General features: G+C 55.7%; 1 protein-coding gene across 3 annotated transcripts in view; it reads left to right on the top strand.

Annotated features, from left to right (window-relative positions):
* The first annotated feature begins 3,648 nt into the window (after positions 1-3,648).
* The window catches only part of SMAD7 (SMAD family member 7), a 29,494-nt gene continuing 18,632 nt past the window's right edge, over positions 3,649-14,510 (top strand). The window contains exons 1-3 of one of the 3 annotated variants that reach the window (XM_042962162.1): positions 3,649-4,291; positions 5,601-5,654; positions 11,488-11,559. In XM_042962162.1, the coding sequence (XP_042818096.1) occupies positions 3,679-4,291; positions 5,601-5,654; positions 11,488-11,559 (739 nt within the window). In that variant the 5' untranslated portion in view covers positions 3,649-3,678. Of the gene's footprint in view, positions 4,292-5,600; positions 5,655-11,484; positions 11,560-14,510 lie in introns of all 3 variants that reach the window. The other 2 variants (XM_042962161.1, XM_042962163.1) reach the window with 2 other exon arrangements.

Here is a 14,510-nt window from a genome sequence, read left to right as displayed (position 1 = left end):
TTTCTAAGGGGAGTATGTTGTGTATTTCCCAGAAATCTTATTTCTGTCTCTTTTGTCTTTCCTGCCTATGATGATGGGATCACCCAGAGCCACTCATCCATTTCTTCCTGGGGCTTTCTTGCTGCTGTGTTTGCAAGTTTGCAAGGTGCTTCTTTACAAAGTTTCAAACACACACACACACACACACACACACACACACACACGCGGTCTCAATGCCCTTTTCATTAGGCAACATTTTTATTTACAATAAAATTATGACCTTACACAATTGCAGCTATGTGGCCTTACAAAGTAAACGTTTAGAATGCCAGCTTCTGCCCTGTCCTACATACATTTCTACACTGCTCGGCACCCCTGTGTCTTACAAGTCAACAAGCTTCAGGGGTCTCTTGCCTGGAGCTGATGGTGTAAGCAACATTGCTGATTTTCTCTCACATTTTTATCTCCAAAGGTGCTTTTGTTAGATCTGGGGGGAGCAGTCCAAATGCCCCCTTTGCATCCTATGTTAGTTCCTCAATGTTTATTAAGCATCTACTGCCTGTCAGGCGCCTCTTAAATTGCTGGAGGGGAGGGGGCTGAACTGTAAAGCTAAAATTAATCTGTCCCATTTCCTTCTAAGAAGGTATAATTTAACTGGGATAATGAAAATAGTACATCGCACCTTTCCTGAAGATTCGTCGTTCATCCCATCCCCAATGAGGTTCACTGTTGTCCTGACATTACAATTGTTAATCCCTTAAAAAAATCTTTTTTATTTCACTGAATGATCTGTGAGGTTAGATCACCATGCCAACTAGTGGCCTCGTCAATAGTGATGCGTATATATTTAAATCATTTCTTTTCTCAGTACCATCAGTTTTCACGAAATAAACGCATTTTGGTCGTGTGCCCTACCAAGGCCTTACCCCATTTCCTTGCCGTAATCTGCTAGCTGGGTCTCTGCTTCTCCCGAACCTGGGGTCAGGGGCTAAACTCTATGACCCTGAGCACCTTGAACGCTACGGAGCCGAGAAGGGCGCAGAAACAGGCCGTGCATGCATATGCATGCCCTAGGCAGGTCTGCTCGGAAAGGTAACCTTCCCGCGCCGGGAGGCGGGGTGCCGGAGGTCTTCCGGGCTCCGGAGGAAACCTGCCGGCGGCGGGGCCGGAGAGCCACCCCCCACCTCGCCCCCGCCCCTTCTCCCGCCTGGATGCTGCCCCTCGCAGCTCGTCAGCCGGCCAAATGCATTCCAGAGCTGTGCACAAGACCCACTTCTCCAGGCAGTCCTAGAAACCCGAGCCCGGAGCGGGAGAGGGCGGGAGGGAGCGCGCGGCCGCCGCTGAGGTCACATTCGCGCCGCCTCCCCGCCCTCGGCGGCCCGGCTGTTCCCTCCAGCGCACACTTCCCAGGGCCGCGGTCCAGTCCGGTGTAAATGTCTTTTAAAACGGAGACAGCGCTCTCCTCCCCCTTCCCTCCAGCGCGGCCAGGGGATCCGCCGCCAGGGCCTTTAAAACAAAATGAATGAATGAAGCGCTAGGACGAGCGCGCGCGGGACAGCCGCTGCGAAGCTCCCCCGGCTGCGTCTAAATCGGGCCGCCGACCGGTTCGTTCCGCTTGAAAACCCTCCGGCGAAGCCCGCTCGGTGCTTTTGGGTTTTCCCATTTCTCCTCTGATCCGGCCAGGTCTCCGTCGATTCTGGGAGCTCCTCAGCTCCCCACCTTTACCCGCACCCCCACGCCCCGAGTGGTACCCCTTCTGCAGACCGGGGAGGGGGTGGCGGTGGCGGGGGTGTGTGTGGGGGGGAGAAATAGCTTTTAGAAACCCGATCTGTTGTTTGCGAAACACAATCGCTTTTTTTTTTTTTTTTAAAGCGACAGGGTGTCTAGACGGCCACGTGACGAGGCCGGAGCCGGGCGCGCCACTGCGCAGTGGAACCAGCAGAGCAGAGGGCCCGAGGGGGGGGAGCGGGGGGCGGGGAGGAGGCGGCGGCGGCGGCGGCGGCTGGGGGCGGGGGAGCGAAGGGGGAGGAAGGGGGAGGGAAGGGGGCGGGGGCGGGAGGCCTTGCGGGAGGCGGCGAGCCGCGGGCACACTCGCTCACTCGCTCGGCGCACGGAGCAGCCTGTCCCCGAGCCGCGCCAGCCGAGCCAGCCGGGCGCCGTGCTCGGTCCGCTCGCCGCGCGGGAGAGAGCTGCCCGAGACAGAGCCAGCCCGCCGGCGCCGAGCTGCCGAGCGTCCGGCCCCGGAGACCCTGAGTGCGGCGCGGCGAGCCCCCGGCGGCGGCAGAAGGACCCGAGCGCCAGGAGAGGGCGGACGGGGGACAAGGAGGCTCCCGGGCGCGACGAGGAGAGTCTCGGTGGAGGAGGCGGCGTGAGGACACCCGGGCCTCCTTGCCGCCGCAGCCGGGTCGGGGCGAGCAGCTCCTACGGGGGGTCCAGGCGGCCAGCCGCGGCCAGGGGAGGGGGCGCCGGCGGCCCCCGCATTAGTGAGCAGCTTGCGCCCAGGAGGGCGAGAGCGCGCGACCCGCCAGGGGCCCGCCGCCGCCGCCGCCGCGCCGCCCTCCCCCGCGCTGTCAGCCCCGCCGGGCGCAGCCGCCGCCGCAGCATCTTCTGCCCCTGCGCCCCCGCCAGCCCCGAGGAAGTCCCCGCCGAGGACCGGGGCCCCCGGGAGCGCAGGAGGAAAGACCAGACTCCCCCCAAACACGCAGATGCCGAGGATTGAAGCAGCCTAGCCAGAGCTTTCTGTGGATTAAAAAAATATACGATTTTTTTTTTTTCCCTTGGCAGAAGAAAAGGAAAGGAAGACCAGCGGGGCTCTGCAAGGAAAAAAGGGGATGTAACTCGTGGATACGTTTTTTTTCCACCCCTCAAACGTCTTGTTCTACTTTGTAAACATTTTCTTTTTTTAAACCCCAGCTCCAGCCGGACGCCCCCAGACCTCCGGGGGTGCGAGGAGGTGGTGTTTTTCATTTTGGGCTTTGCATATTTGGTTCTTAGATTTTTTGAGAGCCTTCTCATTTCGCCAGACATCTCATGTGGGGTGAAGTCCACTCGGCCCCCTCCTCCGAGTCTTCGTGTGCACGGAATTCGAGGAGATCCGGTTACTAAGGATATAGAGGAAAAAAATAAATCGCGTGCCTGCTTTTTTTTTTTTTTTTTAATTGCCTGTTTCTCCCCACCCCCAAATTAAGTTGCTTAGCAAGGGGGAGAGAGGCTTTTTCCTCCCTCCAGCAGCCCAGCCGAAAGCCTTTTCGTTTTTTGCCCCCGCGGATCTTCCATGTAGGAAGCCGAGGCTGGCGAGCCCGACACTCGGGAGCCGCTGCGGGGGGGCCTCTTTTTTGGGAGGCGCCGACCGGGGCAGGCTTCGCCGCCCCCAGGGAAGCGGCGGCAGCGTTCCTCCGGGGTGCGCCGGGGCCCGAGAGCCGCGCTCGGCGCGGGCCGCGCGGGGTGGGGCAGCCAGAGCGCAGGCCCCCGAGCCCCGGCGGGCGCCCCCGGGCCCCCGCGCGCGCCCCGGCCTCCGGGAGACTGGCGCATGCCACGGAGCGCCCCTCGGGCCGCCGCCGCTCCTGCCCGGGCCCCTGCTGCTGCTGCTGTCGCCTGCGCCTGCTGCCCCAACTCGGCGCCCGACTTCTTCATGGTGTGCGGAGGTCATGTTCGCTCCTTAGCCGGCAAACGACTTTTCTCCTCGCCTCCTCGCCCCGCATGTTCAGGACCAAACGATCTGCGCTCGTCCGGCGTCTCTGGAGGAGCCGTGCGCCCGGCGGCGAGGACGAGGAGGAGGGCGCGGGGGGAGGCGGAGGAGGAGGCGAGCTGCGGGGAGAAGGGGCGACGGACGGCCGGGCGCATGGGGCCGGTGGCGGCGGCGCGGGCAGGGCTGGCTGCTGCCTGGGCAAGGCGGTCAGAGGTGCCAAAGGTCACCACCATCCCCACCCCCCAGCCACGGGCGCCGGCGCGGCCGGGGGCGCCGAGGCGGATCTGAAGGCGCTCACGCACTCGGTGCTCAAGAAACTGAAGGAACGGCAGTTGGAGCTGCTGCTCCAGGCCGTGGAGTCCCGCGGCGGTACGCGCACCGCGTGCCTCCTGCTGCCCGGTCGCCTGGACTGCAGGCTGGGCCTGGGGGCGCCCGCCGGCTCGCAGCCCGCGCAGCCGCCCTCGTCCTACTCGCTCCCCCTCCTGCTGTGCAAAGTGTTCAGGTGGCCGGATCTCAGGCATTCCTCGGAAGTCAAGAGGCTGTGTTGCTGTGAATCTTACGGGAAGATCAACCCCGAGCTGGTGTGCTGCAACCCCCATCACCTTAGCCGACTCTGCGAACTAGGTAAGAAGTTATTCTGCGCCCACCCTCTTGCCTCCTCCCCCTGGCGCGCAAGTGGTAGAAGAACCCCCACTCTCCCGGGCTGTGTGTGTATGTGTGTGCAGCCGCCACCTCTCCGGAGGGGGGGGCGGTGTACATCCCCTCCTGGGAAGAGCCTTTAGGGACAAAAGTAGAAAAAGGACAAGGGGAATCTGCAAGGGCATTCCCTGGGGGTTCCCTTCCAGTTTTTTCTCCTCTGCTGCCCCGAGGTGGGCTGTGGGCACAGATTGTGCACGCACTCCACAGACACGCGGCTCAAAATTTAAATGCCTTCATTTCCACAGCAGCTAGGCGGTGCAGAGAGAAGTGGGGGTCACGCCTCCCCTGCACCCGGAAAAGCACTGAGGTGTGTGGCCGAGTTGGATTCGGGCCAGGCCCGCCGAGGAAGGTTGGGAGCAGCGAGTTGTAGAGGCTGGAAAGTCTCTGCTCCTTTAGTAAATAAGGACAGTCAGGTCGGGATACTCCCCGGCCCCGCAGCTCTGGGGTCTTGGGGCAAAGAAGGTTAGGATGGGAGGCAGGACTGGATACCCGCTCTCAAGCCAGCCAGCCAGGATGGAAAAGAGCAAGCGATCAGAAGTTGGGTGTCCCCAACTTTTTCCTTTCTTTCAGTAAAGCACACAGTGGACTACAGGATGGTCTGCCCCCAGCGCCTCTGTGCCTTTGCTGCCCTTTTATTGCGCCAGGGCCTGGGCTTCGCCTCTGAGACCCCAGCCCCCCTCTCTTTTTCCTCCCAGCCTCCTCTGTTGCTTCCCGTTTCTCCACGTCTCTGTGCACAGCGGGGGATGTACCTCGGGCGCCCACAGATCCTCCCAAGTTCACCAGCGCACTTGGGGCGCGTCTCCCGGGTGGGCTGGGAATGGGGATCCCCGAGTTTCTGCGCGGGCGTGCAGCGGTGCGGCGGGAGGGGGGCGGGCGGGGTGAATTGCACCCCTGGGGGGCGGGGGCGGGGAGGGGGCTTTGTCGCTCCCCGCCCCGTGAACTGTGAAGTGCGCGGCCCGAGCCGGTGGTTTCCAGCCGGGCCGGCGGAGCGCGGCGGCGGCGGCGGCGGCGGCGGCTGCAGACGTGGAGGAGCTGAGCGCCGAGGCTGGCGCCAGGCGGCCTCTTTTGTTTATCTGACAGCTAAATATCAAGGCAATCACCGCCTCGCGGCCCTGCCTCCAACCCCCACAGCTAAGACAAACAGTTGGGCTAAAAGAATGTCTCTGTTATCATAAGTTTCTATCTCTCTTTCTCATGGCTCGGCCTTTATTTTCTCTTACTTTTTTAATTCCAGAGTCTCCCCCTCCTCCTTACTCCAGATACCCGATGGATTTTCTCAAACCAACTGGTGAGTAGATGATTTTAAAAATACCCTTCCTATCTCAAGTTAGAAATGGAGCCTCTAGAACGCGGATTTTTATGTCTAGGCAGCGGCTCTGGGGAGGCGCTGGGCTTGCCCCGAGGTGGTTCTGGGTTTCCTCTGTTGGAAATTTGGTGGATTTTTCTGTTTTTGTTGTGGCTGGAGAGGGTGTGTGTGTGTGCGTAGATCTATCTATCTACTATGATTTTCTTTTTTGCAAAGATGTTTTTGTTCCTTTTTTGTGTATTTTCACTCTGTAACCAAATTGGCTCAGCTTTAACATGTGGAATTTGATCCACGAAGAAGTGTCTTGAGAGCCAAATAGGACAGGTTGATGGGAGAATCCGGAGAGTTTTGTGAGTGCCAGAAGAATCAGTGAGAAGAGTGGATAATTTGATGACAGAGGGAAGACCGTTTCAAAGGTGCAGAGCAGGTCTTGGTTTGAAGTAAGAGCTTAGAAAATCTGAGAAGTAAAGGCAACACGTCCTGCTGGGTGTTTTGTGCTTCTGACACCTGCTAGTCAGCTCTGGCCCGCGTTTTCTCAGAATTCGAGCTCGGGACCATGCAGGTTTTTAGCATAACTCTGCCTGCCTGTTGCTTTGTCCCTAGATGGCCCAGGGCCAGAGCAAAAGCCCTTTTGAGACTGGCACCAGCCCTGTTGCGGTTGTCTGTATTCAGCTTCTAGCTGGCAGTGCAGGGGCTCATCCTGTGGAGGTAACAGTGCCACGGGGCACAGGGGTCAGCAGAACGGGGCTTTAGGAGTGCCTCCAGGGATGGGCCCCACTGTCCCAGAGCGCCTTCTTAAAGCAGCGGGAGATGTCCTAGCTGAGGAGTACGGATTGTTAACTTCGGTCTTCAGGCCTGTATACTGATGCCTGAAAAATGCAACCCTTGTGACATCTTTCTTTTGCCAAGGTTCTGGGAGAAGGAGAAGTGAAGGGTTGGGCCCCATTTCTGTCTTGGAATTCACAAGTCCTTCCGCCTCATGAGTTTTGGCTGTTGGGCCTTTCCCCCCACTAATTAAAAGTTTTGCTGGGGCGTTGTCATAAATTAAATACTTTAATGAACGGTGTAACCAAAGCCCATGTTCTGCAGCCAGCCCCCCCGGGACTCCGCCGCTCCCTGAAGTCGGGAGGCGTTGCTGCCTGCCCGGTGCCTGTCTAATAAGTGGCCTGCAAAGCATGTGATATTTTGCTTTCGATTTACAAAACACCAGATAAATGGTCATTAATGAGGAGATAACCGGCTCTCTGTATTTGTAACAAATGTTAGCTGAAATTCCCAAGCTCTGTTTTCTCAAAGAATGTAACTTGACTGGGCTTTTGGCATCAGGACCCAGAATTCTTTCATGAGGTTTGCTCTGTAAGGGGCCATCCCCGCCTGCCCCGTTTTTGTTTCTCCTTCTGTAGCCTTCCAATCTGGAGGGATTCCTTGCAAGAGAGAAAGACCAGTCACCTTGGCCCCAGGAGTAAAGATTGCTAGGGGTGAATAAATGCTCCCAGAAACCTCCTAAAACTGTAGAACAGAAGGGCCACAATTCTCCTGGGTTTCCTGCAGAGATATCAGGATAAATCTGTTCGCAGGATTCAGGCGGTCCTTCTGCCAGGCCAGGACCTCATTTGCAGTGAGTGGAGTGATATATTTATTCATTAGCAAGTGTTGACATTAGGTAGCAAAATGTGTGTAAACAGAGAAGCCACAAAGACAGGAATGTGCCATTTCCAAGGGGGAGAAAAAGTTTTCCAGATCAGCCAATAGGAAGTGATTAACCTGCCAATCGGAAACTCAAACAGCTGGTTACTCACCCAAAACGTTTTGTTTAAAACAAAACAAGAAAGGGAATGAAAAAAGGCCCTGTCGTGGAAGGACGTGAGGTGGTACAGGCCATGCCCCTGTGGAAGGAACTGTCCCGACTTGCTGGAGGGCAGCCAAGTCTGGGAACCGTGGGGCTAGGGACAGGTCTGGGGCCGGTTTTGCCGGCTGCTGTGGCCAGGGCCAGGGCCGTTGAGGTCACACACAGATGGGATGCTGCCCCCGCTTTTCGTCTTCACCTTGTACATGGGAGGAGAGTACTGGGCTGGGAAATTCAGATCAGCTGCTTGCTTTCTTGAGTGTGTGAGCCCCAGGTTGAAGTTCTGGTCTGGGGTGACTAGGTGAGAACCAGGAGCCAGGTTTTATAATGGACAGCTGTTAAAATCTTAACTGGTTACACAACGAAGGGAATCCCTTCTGTGAAGTCTCCAGCTTGGAAGAGGTGGTGGGAAGGGAACTGGGGAAGGGACCTGGGTGCTAGGTGGTCCCAAACCAGTAGGATCTTCCGGGAAGGGTTAGACATACCTGAACCAAAGGGCAAGGTGGCTGTGACTTGTGACTATCTGAAGTCAAGAAGGTTCCTTCCTCTCCCGCAAGGGATAGGAACATGCTGTTCGAAAGTAGAACTTATGTTGTGGAGGGCGGGGGGGATGCTGAGGGGTTGCTATGTGGGCCCTGCTCCCTGTGTCCTCTGCATCTGATGGTGTGCAAGACTTCCCAGAATGGCTGGAGTTGAGGATGTTGCTGGGGACACTGTATTTGCTTAGGCCAGGGTCCCAGGTGACCAGCACCCATTTGGTAGATCAAGCCTCCAAAGGGTAGTTGAGAAGTCTGGAATCTAGGCCTGCTTTTACCTCTTAACTCAACATCTCTTAATTTTTCTGGGCCTCTGTAAATCTAGTTGATCAAAGAGTTAAGAGTTAGATGATTCATTCATTTGCTCATTTATTGGTTCGTTCATTCATTCTACAGGCCTAATGATGTGCCTGCCTGAAAATGTGGATGATTCCCATGCAGTGGATTGTGCTCTAACCAGGGTTCATGGGAGCTGTGGATTGGGGCAGAGCTGGGACATTGACCGTGTGGTTGGGGGAGCGGGGCTGGGGCTCCTTGGGCCCCGGTGGCTCTTGGGAAGCTCAGAACTATGCTGACGAGAATATCTGAGCTCTTCTGGAACCATTCTCTTGGTGAGAGGAATAGAATCCCCAGCCCCTTCACTTTGTGCCCCTTGTACAGCTCATTCCTTGGCTGGTCCCCAGGCTTGCGTCTTCAAGGACTGTCTTTTTCTCCCAGAGAACCCAGCACTTACTGGGTGCTTGGTAATGTTTAACGGTGGATAAGAGCCAGGAATGGCCTAGAGCCTAGAGTGTGTGCATCCTGGGCCCTGGAGAGCTGGGACACAGGCAGAGGCTGAGACACTGGCTTTGGACCTCTGTCTCTGGGTGAGGGCTGGGGGTGTGGCCTCTTGGACCTTTATGAGCCCTGAAGTAGCTTGAGGAGGCCAGTCTGGATGCTGAGGCCGTCTGGGCCTAACTACCTGCAGGGAAGAGTGAGGACTTGGGCCCCTGGGGAGGGAGAGCTGTGGGATGGGCTGGATGAGCGCTCAACTCTTGCTCACGGCCCAGCTCACTGGGTGGCCCCCTGGGCTAGTCAGTGACGCCTCAGTTTACCAAGGTGCGGGTCCAACAGGTATACTTTAATACTTCACAGAGGTGGCGGGGAGGCCTAATTAATGTTTGTAAATCCCTCTTGAGATCAAAGGCTCTGCAGAAGGGCAGAGCACCATTTCATAAAAACGCTTGTGGTTGCCGGAGCTGGCTTACCTTTGATCTGAGACAGGCTGACACCTTGAATGTGGTCCCAGCTCTGCCCTGAGATGCCAGGCTCTTCCTTTGAAACCCACTTTGCCCCTGGGATTCAGCCAGCCAAAGCCGGAGGAAGGCAGGGGGCAGTGGCCGTGGATACGTCCTCCTGTTTAATGTGGGAGTGTCTTCCGCTTGTGGGTAGGTAAAACCTATCTCTCGAACATGGTGAAGGCCATCCAAGTAGTTTAAAAAGTGCAGGGTATACACCATTTAACAAGCAGCTTCCATTTTCTGCTCCCCTATTGTTTTCCATTTGATTAAGTGTCTCCTGTAAAACTGTATATTCCTGTTAGGAATTACACTTTATCCTGATAAAATGAGATTACGCACACAGTCTTTTCTCTCTTGCTCTGCCTATGGCCCCCACCCCTCCCCTCTGCTCTCCCCCCCCATCCCCCCCACGCCCCTGTTGAGAATTCTTGAAAAGTTGTTCTTCCAGCCTGAGAGAGCATGCGGGAGACGGAAGGTTCTGGGATTAGAGAGAGAATCTCAGAGTTGGAGGGGTAGGCAGCAGAAATCCAGACGTAGTTTGGGGGCCCTGGGTAGGCCATGCTCAGTCCCTCCCCCCCCTTTTATTGGGGAATGAAGGCTGCTGCTGGGCTACTAAATAAAGGACTCCAAATGGGCTTACTTGCCTCCGGGCTTCTCTTTCCGTTGGCTTCCTGTTTGCCAGCGTGGCCAAGTGGTTCCAATGGGAAACTGGTAGAACACACCCCAGGTTCATCCTGCTGGTGACCTGGGGTGGTTGGGGGACGGGAATTGAACCATCCAACCCAGTGTGCTTGCGGTGGAGCCGCGAAGCCCCTTTCCGGAGCCGGCCTCTCACTATGGCCCTCAGTTTGGCCTTGGCAGTGATGCATGATGAGCTTTCAGGGTCTTGTGTACTTTTGTTTCATGGGGCTAATTAGTTGTGTTTTGTGGGCATTAGGTTTTGGTTTAATTGCTCGGAGGGAGGTTGTGGAGTCTGTTTCTCAGCTAGAATTGTCATTAGCCTCGTTAGCGTTTAGGTCACCGTGCTAAGCACCTGAGGGTGACAGAGACATTGAAGAGAAACTTATAGGCTGGTTAGGGCTTACAGGATCTGAAGGTAAAAGATGAGCAAAGTCGGCAGAAGGGAATTCCAAGTGCTGGATGCCAGAAAAATTTTATAGGAACCAAGGGCAAGGGAGCCTTGCAGGTCTGGGGCTGCCCGGGAAGGTTTCCAGAGAGGAGTTTGGACCAGGCCTAGAAGGAGGTAGAACGTTTCCCCTTCAGCTGGGAGCCTTGTTCTCGGTCCTGATGTGCCGGTGGCTTTATACAGATGTGCACAAGAGTAAGATTCATTGGGTTCTTTTTATTTTATTTTAATTCAAAAATTTTTTTCATGTTTATTTATTTTGAGAGGGAGACAGAGCACCAGCAGGGAAGGGGCAGAGAGAGGGGGAGAGAGAGAGAGAGAGAGACAGACAGACAGAGACAGAGAGAGAGAATCCCAAGCAGGCTCTGTGCTGCCAGGGCAGAGCCCGACACCGGGATCGATCCCATCAATCTCGAGATCACGACCTGAGCCGAGATCTAGTGCCGGACGCTTAACCGGCCGAGTCACCCAGGCGCCCGCCATGGGGTTGTCCTTGAGATTTGTATGCCTCATTATACTTCTGATACATTAGTTAAAAGAGAAAAAAGTCCCTTCAGCTCAAGGGCAGTCTTGAGAAAGTCCTGAAGAACTGGGAAGTCTAACAAGATGAGGGAGACACTGGTCTATGGGAGTGGCAGAGAGGCCCCTGGATCTACAGGAAGGCTTCACCTTGGGGGTTGAGAGCAGAGCCCAGGCTTCCTTTGACCTTGGGAACTACCTGGTTTCCTCAATGGGGGACTTGCAATAAAAGAGAAATTCCAGCCAGTCTGCGACCGAGCCTGACTTGACTAATGATTAACTGGCTGCCCAGAGCCCAGACCGGTGACAAGGTGCTGTGGTCTGTCTTCTGATGGGCAGCGAAGCCTGAGCAGACCATTAATAATCAGCATCGCGGTGGGGAGTCAGCTGTTTGGAATGTGTGGTTTCTCTTTAATGCTGTTTAGAATGTGCTTAAAAATTAATCTTGGTGTTTTTATTTATTTGTTTGTGTATTTATTTCTCCCTCTCCTTTTCACATCCACAGCAGACTGTCCAGATGCTGTGCCTTCCTCCGCTGAAACAGGGGGAACGAATTATCTGGCCCCTGGGGGGCTTTCAGGTGAGACATTTTCTCTTATTTCCCTGGCAGTTTCAAGACCTCTTGAAATGACTGGAGACGAGAGGAATCGGGGTGGCCTTCTGCCACCCCAGCTGGTCTGGAATTAATTCTCACTTTTATGTGCTTGAACTGGATGCATCCGTAGTGACTCTGGCCCTTGAGCTCGCCATTCTGCAGTCCCTTACGCATCAGGACCCTGGGCCCGCTCTGTTGAGGAAGTGGGGGCCAGCCGGGGACTGGCATGATGCTGTGTTTCATGGTTATTGTTAAAGCAGCTACTGGCTCTGGGGGCTTCCGCTCGGTGACTTTGGCATTAGTTCATGGGTTTAAGCTTAAGCTCTTTCTTGCACTTGCCCTTAGTGCATGGAGTGCCTTAAAAGGGGATCGATCCACCTTTTGGGAACCCGTTGAAGGCAGATCCCAGGCGTAGGGTGGGAGTTCAACGCAGATGTCCTTGATGCTTCTGTGCAGGTTTTAATTCCCAGTCTAGCTTTAGTGCAGGATTCTGTAGCGCGTATCCGGAGACGGGAGCCACAGGATGGAGACACTGAGGACAGTAGAGACTTGGCAGTGCTACCCGGGAGGGAAGGTCTGGAATGCCAGTGCTGGAGGGTTATGGGAATGAGGGAGGTAGCCTGAGCATCACTGCCCCTGAGGGGCATGAGAAGAGAGTCATAAACTTGTAGGAGCTCATTAGCAACGTAAGTAGGAAGCATTTTCCTCTTTTTCAAAAGACATCCTATTTCTACCTGATTTTCCCACCCAGTGTGCCGTCTCTGGATTTTCCAAGAGCCATCTAAAACAAGAGGGAGAGTCACCCGGTGGGGGGGGGGGGGTAGGGGTAGGGGAGAAATTCCAGGGTTCCGTGCATTTGTTGCTTGCCTTTGGGACGTTGGCAGAGGAGCATGGCGGCTGAGATGGAACCGTCTGGGGGGGCTGCTGTGGTGTGCCCTCTTTTGTGAGGTGACCTCTGATTGGCTGGATGCTGCCTCTAGGCCATGGTCATGCTCATCCTGGCCAGCCCCTCCCAGGCTCTCCTGTCCAGGAACGGAGCTTGCTGAGGACGCCTTTAGGAAGACCCTTGTTTGTTTTTATTTCAGGGCAATATATACTCTTGACTTATCTGCCGCGGAGGGTATTGTTTACACAAAGCTCCTAATGAGAAGTGGGCAGGAAGAAGAGGGACCCGGCGAGGGGCGGGGGCATCGTGTGTGGGGAGGGGCGGGGGGACCGCGGCGGTGGAGGAGGGAGAACATGCTGGAACGGGTGAACTGCGTCTTTTCTGCTTTCTAAGGCTGAGAAAGTTCCTGAAAGAAAGAAGTCCAAGAAGAGGAGAGGGTCTGGGCAAAATAACACACTCAGGATGTTGTTCGATGGGTTTATTTTTTAAATCCTGAATGTGCAGGGAGGAGCCCCAGCCCTTTTGAACCACATGAAATAAGCAAGGGAAGTGGTAGCTTTTGAAAGGGGGCTTTTCGGAAGGGTTGTCTTATTGATAACATCTTGTCTGTCTTGTCTGCTGGAGGAAATGACGACACCAAGCCGAGCATCTCCTTCCTCGGCCCCATGCAGCCCTATCTGAGTTAGGTGGGCTTTCTGTTCCCAAAGCCATTCCAGTCCTAGAAAGAAACCGGGATGCGGGGCGGGGGGGGGGGGGGGGAGGTGAGTAAAACAATTATTAACTGCTCTCCCCGCCCCCCCAAGGTAATTGCAACCATTTAGATTACTGAGGCGCTGCTTGGGAGGAGGAGTGGTTGTCTCTGAAGGGATCGAATGGTTTAACAAAACTGCAAAAAAGAAAAAGACCAGGGGGCCTCCACATGAAAGAGCATTTGTTTTGAATTTTAGCTCTTAATTTACTAATTCCCAAGGCTTCAAAGTTTGAGCTCTTTCTTCTTTCCGTTCGGAGTTGGAACAGCTTATTAATAATGTGCTGTGGGGGGAAATTGAAGGAACTTGAGTTTTGGGTTGGCGCCCAGTGGTTTGGGGGGTGTCAGGGGAGGCGATGGGCACAAAGAAACCTAGGGCTACACCCTTTGTGGCGAGAGTGCCCCCGAAAAGATGGTTTAATGGCCCGGGTCCAGGACGAGGGTTTTGCAGATGGAGAGAGCCCAGACCTCGTCCTTCCCAAGTTGATCTTTCCATGGGGGGGTTGGCTTGGGTGTGTCCACCTTGGAGGGTGAGGCTGGTGGGGGCTGCGGAGACGTAGCCGAGTGGGACAGGGCTGCGTGGGGGAAGGGGTTAGCAGAGGCTGGAAGGTGGGAGCCTGCTTCAGGAAGTGGGGGGCACTGGGCATCAAGGTGGGGAGCGGTGAACGCGCCCACAAGGATTTGCCCCCTCCTCCCCCTTGAAATAACCTCTCTGAGTGTCTCTTTCACAGGCCCTGTGTGCTGTTTTCCTTCCTGTCCTGCCCTGGCTGAGAGCGGGCTTAATGAATGGGGCTCAGTTTAGGGTGGGAGGAAGGTCGGGAGCGGGAGCCAGGGCTTGATTCTCTTGGCAAGGGAAGAAGGGAAAGAAAAAACAGCCAAATGTGAAAATGTGGTGCCTCGGAGGTGGGGGTGGGGGTGTGCTCAAAGGCATTCCCCTCCTGAACTGCCGGGGTGACTCCAAGGCTGGCCCTTCCCTCTCGTGCGAGGAAGGGGAGTGGGCGGGTGGGAGCCCTGGGAGCAGGCCCGCTGGCTGCACTTGAAGTTCCAGCCTTGCAGCTTGGGTCTGGCCGGGGAGGCGACAGGCCCAGGCCTCCGGGACTTGCAGGGAAACATACCCCACCCCTGCAAGTTTCCTCAGTCTGGGAAAAACGGCACATTTTTAGAAGGCTGTGACTCGGTTCCAGGAGATTGTACTTTCATTTCTGACAGCCGGCTCTCTGAGACAGATGGATTGCTTGGTGCATGGTTTTGTGTGTGCGTGTGTGCACACGCGTGTGCTGCAGACGTACAGATAGCCGATCC

The sequence above is a fragment of the Panthera tigris genome, chromosome D3, assembly GCF_018350195.1.
Source record: "Panthera tigris isolate Pti1 chromosome D3, P.tigris_Pti1_mat1.1, whole genome shotgun sequence".
NCBI classification, from domain to species: Eukaryota; Metazoa; Chordata; class Mammalia; order Carnivora; family Felidae; genus Panthera; species Panthera tigris.
The sequence above is the reverse complement of the archived record's forward strand: the minus strand, read 5'-3'. Positions and strand labels throughout refer to the sequence as shown.